General features: G+C 36.8%; 1 protein-coding gene across 1 annotated transcript; it reads left to right on the plus strand.

Moving 5' to 3' along the window:
- Positions 1-4240: 4240 nt before the first annotated feature.
- On the plus strand, positions 4241-5215 carry LOC126967597 (cuticle protein-like). Its single transcript, XM_050812131.1, has 2 exons — positions 4241-4263; positions 4595-5215. The coding sequence occupies exons 1-2, from the start codon at positions 4252-4254 to the stop codon at positions 5150-5152; spliced, it is 570 nt and encodes a 189-aa protein (XP_050668088.1). The 5' UTR covers positions 4241-4251; the 3' UTR covers positions 5153-5215.
- Positions 5216-5417: the final 202 nt, after the last annotated feature.

The raw sequence follows: 5417 nt of genomic DNA on the forward strand, positions 1-5417 counted from the left end.
TTCCCTATCTCTTAGACTATCAACTAATTACTTTATGGCCACTGCACTTAATCTGGCTCTGATAATATGAGGCAGGTTTGCGTACATATGACGTAACTCTCATTGAGTTATATTTTTGAATCAATACCTGTCTGCTGTCAAATCTTATCGCCTTCTGACTGCTGTTTTAAATTATAGTTAATTTCGATTGTATACATTAAAAAATAATTGCGTTTACGCACGCTCTCTTATGAACCTTCTATTGGTGTCCTGCTATATTATACCTAGGAGAATGTATTTGCTGTATTCATAGCTGCCAGGACAACCTCTTTTGGGTTCCGTTAGTTTAATAATACATGTTAATATTAATACGAAAATTTTATTGAATTCGGCATTTTATTAAGAGAGGGCCATTTCTTCTCAGAACTCTAAAGCTGAGATCTTTAGTACTTAGACTTTGCTCAGACTTTTTTTTTAGAAAATAAGGAACGATACTTAAAATGCAGTGCCGCTCAAGATTATTGAACAACACAAAAATCCTGAGCGGCGCTACAACTGCGCTCGTCACCTTGAGACATAAGATGTCAAGTCTCATTTGCCTAGTAATTTCACTAGCCCTTTCAGTAGCGCCCTTCAGACTGAAACACAGTAATACTTACACATTACTGCTTCACGGCAGAAATAGGCGCCGTTGTGGTACTCATAATCTAGCCGGCATCTGGTGCAAAGGAGCCTCCCACTGGTAACTTACTTATTTAAAACTATTACTTACGTAAAACTCAGCTGAGTGTAAGCTTGGCATAAACTTTTATTTCGTTTTTATTGTCAGTTCAAAGGTCATATTATGCTGAGCATAAGCTAAGATAGCCCAATGGAAAGTCAAGTTCGCGTTTTATCACACTCAGCAAAGTGCGGTGGGGCTTCATGTGCATTCTGAAATCTGAATGTTGACCAACAAATCATTAACACTTATGATAACTGATGACATTAACTTTTTTATGACCTTGATATTTTCTTTTCAACAAAAACAAAATTTAAAAAGCAAGTACATGACATTTTAAGTGGACAGGATTAATATTTTTTTTATGTCAAATCTCATTATTTAACTCTTTTGTTTAAATGTAATGTAATTTTGTAAATAATTTAGTTTTAAGACGTCCAATTTTGTATTTCTTTCCTCTTTTTGTATGTACATATTACTTTAATTAATGTAAAACTTTTTTATTCATCATGTATTAGATACTGGTAACTACAAAATTAACCTGTGGATAACGGTGTGGGTTCTCACTAGAAATTAATTTAATATCTACTGTATTTTGAAATTGTAAAATGTATTGTGTGAACTGTTTGTCATCCATAAGAAGAAATAAAGTGTAAGTAATCTTAAAGAATTGTTGGCCACACCAAGATTTTTTTTTTATGAAAATAAGGGACAAGACGAGCAGGACGTTCAGCTGATGGTAATTGATACGCCCTGCCCATTACAATGCAGTGCCGCTCAGGATTCTTGAAACCCCCAAAAATTCTGAGCGGCACTACAACTGCGCTCGTCACCTTGAGACAAGATGTTAAGTCTCATTTGCCCAGTAATTTCACTAGCTACGGCGCCCTTCAGACCGAAACACAGTAATGCTTACACATTACTGCTTCACGGCAGAAATAGGCGCCGTTGTGGTACCCATAATCTAGCCGGCATCCTGTGCAAAGGAGCCTCCCACTGGTGAAATATATTTATTTATTTTTATAATTTATTAAATATTACCAATGTAGTTTAATTTATTTGAATTAACCTGAAGTAGTAGCACTATTAAGCCCTCATAAGTAAAGTATTTTAATTATTTCCGAAATTGCAACACAAAAGGTAATATGGTCGCCAGTTCTTGTTTTAAGGAATGCGTGAACTTCGAGAAAGTAAGCCAAGGTGCAGTTCACTGCGTAAGTCATATTGAAGTATCAATCAATAAGAAATTATTTTTGATGTAGAACGAAGTACATCAAAAAATAATGAATATAGATCACTTAAAGTTATCATATGCCAGCTTTTACCAGCGACTTTGTGCGTGTGCAATAGTTACTTTGGGCAGCATTTTTTATTTTTTAATATAGGTCTTACTCACTTTGCAAAGAATACACAACAAACTACTGTGGTTTATACATTTTTATAAGCTACCAACTATAGAACTTTCATCCCTGCACAGGTCAAAACTTTAAAAATGCTAAATCAAAGTGCCTAAATACAAATTTCATGGTGTTATCAGTCTATATCATTCATACAAACTTCCATCCCCTATTTCAATCCCGCCAAGCCTTTTATTCGCGATAAAAGATGCCTATGAAAGAAGCCTATGTCCTTTCCCAAGCTCTTGTCTCTCTCTATAATAAACTTCAGCAAAATCGGTTAAGTGGTTTAGGCGTGAAAACGTTACAAACAAACTTACATTCACATTTATAATATTAGTAGGGATGTGTCAAATCGTAGAGTATGAACGTGTTATGACAGATTTTACAAAATTTTGTGAAGTCCTTGGACTACTTAGTTTTTGAAACTTCCGAAAGATCAATCTTTGATTATATTGACAATTCTGTGGCTTACCGATATATTAAGGTTTATTCTGCATTTCTCTACTTATATTATATCAAGGTTTCAATATAATAATAATCAAATATTTTGTATTTGTGGTTGTATGGATGTTTGTATGCATACTCAAAAATCTGTTTGACTACGTGTAAAAATTCTTTCACCAATAGAATGAGTGTGTAATTGATATATCAATGGTAGACTTATATAATGAATGCATATATTTTCTTTTAATAAAATAGAGATAAATCCTGAGTCAATTGCAATAATGTAAAAATAGGTAATTATTATAGCAATGTTAGTTTTACACTTTTAAAAGTTAAAATGAGAGTTAGGTACATGACTAAGCCTGTAAGAACTCGGAGAGACTAGTGACAGATTAAATAGTAATTGTTATAAGATCTATGAGAAATTTTTTCTGAAATGTAATTTCTAGCTTAACCGTCATTATTTGCTTCAGTATCGGCCGTTCCCAATATTCAGTCTATCTCTTACTTGAGATAAAAATCTTAACTATCGTTGCCTTTTCTGTCCCAATAAACTTATCGATGGTAACACACCTTATCCGTGCACGCTGTCTGTCAAGGGGACGACGTATAACTTACCAGCGATATAAAGTTTGTATGTGAATTGCAATTCACGCGTCCCAATATAAGGCGATAAGAATGACTTATCGGGTATATTGAGACAGCTTCAGATTATTGACAGCTAATTACTGACAGTAGAAGGTAGTAATTTATCTCTATCTATAGATAGTATATTGGGAACGGCCGTAAGACGCCTTTCGGGAGTTGTATAAAGCGACGATACAATTTTTAATGTGACCACCATTGCGATTTCCAACTTGAAACACCTTTTTTTACAATTACCCCTTTTTTAAAGGCATCCAGACTTCTACTGTACGCCTATTTTATTCGAATGAATTTTAAGTAACACAAATGTAAATAAGAAATTATAAAATATAGTACAATAAACATATTTTTTGGTAGGCGAAAATAACTAAGGACGTATTTGTCAAACTCCCGTTACCCTCAGGGTATGGGTTGTCCTTACGGGAGATATATAGACTCCATAGCCATATTGATGATAATGCTATAAAAATATAACAAAAGCGAGACAAATTTTGCATTTGCCGTAACGCATAGATTTGTTTTAGGATTTGTGGAATATAGATTAGGCGACCTGAAGGCAGGCTCGGTAAATCTCCTGAGTCATTAAAAAAGAATATATTGATCAAGTGTATACTTCATGTGAAAGGTGTTAAATAAGATGACAAATAATTTACTATTTTTGAATATATGATTACAATTTATCACTTATGTACGTACGATCCTATATTTTCTATACACAATATTTAATGCTTTAGTAACTGCTCCGTTTATTCAAGTAAGTTTAGTCAAATTTCGTCGAGCCATGAAACTTGAAAGTTGAACTGTTAACATACGAATTTGAAAGTTCAACCTTGCGATAACTTAACGCCTATTAAATTCGTCTTATGTCACATATGTCATATTACAGATCGAGCAAGGTGCTGTGAGTAACCTTCAACTCACGAAACTGGTTAATCAGTGCACGCCCTACAGCCTGCGGCGCTTTTTGTCACCATGCTTGTAAGCCGTTGAGGATAACTTGTAAGTATAAAATGTAGTGCAGCTCCAACACAATCATAGTCAAACATCGACAGTCAAATCACAATGGCAGCTAAGGTAGGTGAACTTAAATAATAAATCATACTCACTGCCAAATGGATAACAAAGTTAAACGTTATAACGATTTGCAAAACTAATCCTAAACTAAAGTTAGCACGGTAAACTGAAATTATATAAGTAGTGTTACTTAAATCAAAAGAAACTTAGTTTAGTTAGTGTGTTATTTTGGAATATAAGATTCATTTGGTCTTCTTATAGATTTGGGCATCTATAAGTTTAACTGTGTTCTCAATAATGTACAATTGGTCGACTAGCAAATATAGATCCATTAAACTGGATCACTAGTTAAAAAGAAAATATTTTTAGTAATGTATCACAACTATTGCAGTTCTTTGTTGTGTTCGCCTTGGTCGCGGCCGCATCCGCTCTCCCCGTAGTGCCAGTGGGCAAGCTGGCGTACGCCGAGCCCGAAGCCCCGGCGCACTACGAGTTCCAGTACCAAGTGCAGGACCAGCACAGCGGAGACGTGAAGCAGCAGCACGAGGCCCGCGCCGGCGACGCGGTGCACGGCTCCTACTCGCTGGTCCAGCCCGACGGCGTCCACCGCATCGTGGACTACACCGCCGACGCCGTGCACGGCTTCAACGCCAACGTGCGCTACGAGGGCACTCCCGTCCAGGCCCCACAGCCCGCTAAGCTCGCCTACGCCGCTCCAGTTGCCTACGCACACGCCCCCGTCGCTAAGGTCGCCTACGCCGCCCCAGCTGCTCGCATCTCTTACGCCGCCCCAGCTGCCCAGATCTCCTACGCTGCCCCAGCGGCCCAGATCTCCTACGCCGCCCCAGCTGCCCGAATCGCCTACGCCGCCCCAGTCGCCAAGGTCGGCTACAGCGCTCCACTCACCCACTTCTCCTTCTCATCTCCCGCCGTCTCCTACCACCACTAGACCTCCATTGTTGATGTTATTTATTGCCTATTTTTAAAGTAATAAATTATTTATTGAATATTATGATTTCGTATTTATTATCATTACTAATGAGTTAAATAGTGCCCTTGAACATTGATCAATTGATTTCAATAATTTATAAGGAAGTTTGTGCAATGCAAAAGCTTTTCTACTAAATTTATCCACATTATTTTAATGTCAAAATCTATTTTAATCTCAAAATTTTTATCATTTTACCTGAAGCAAAATATTATACAGACCGTTG

The sequence above is a fragment of the Leptidea sinapis genome, chromosome 13 (genome assembly GCF_905404315.1).
Source record: "Leptidea sinapis chromosome 13, ilLepSina1.1, whole genome shotgun sequence".
NCBI lineage: Eukaryota > Metazoa > Arthropoda > Insecta > Lepidoptera > Pieridae > Leptidea > Leptidea sinapis.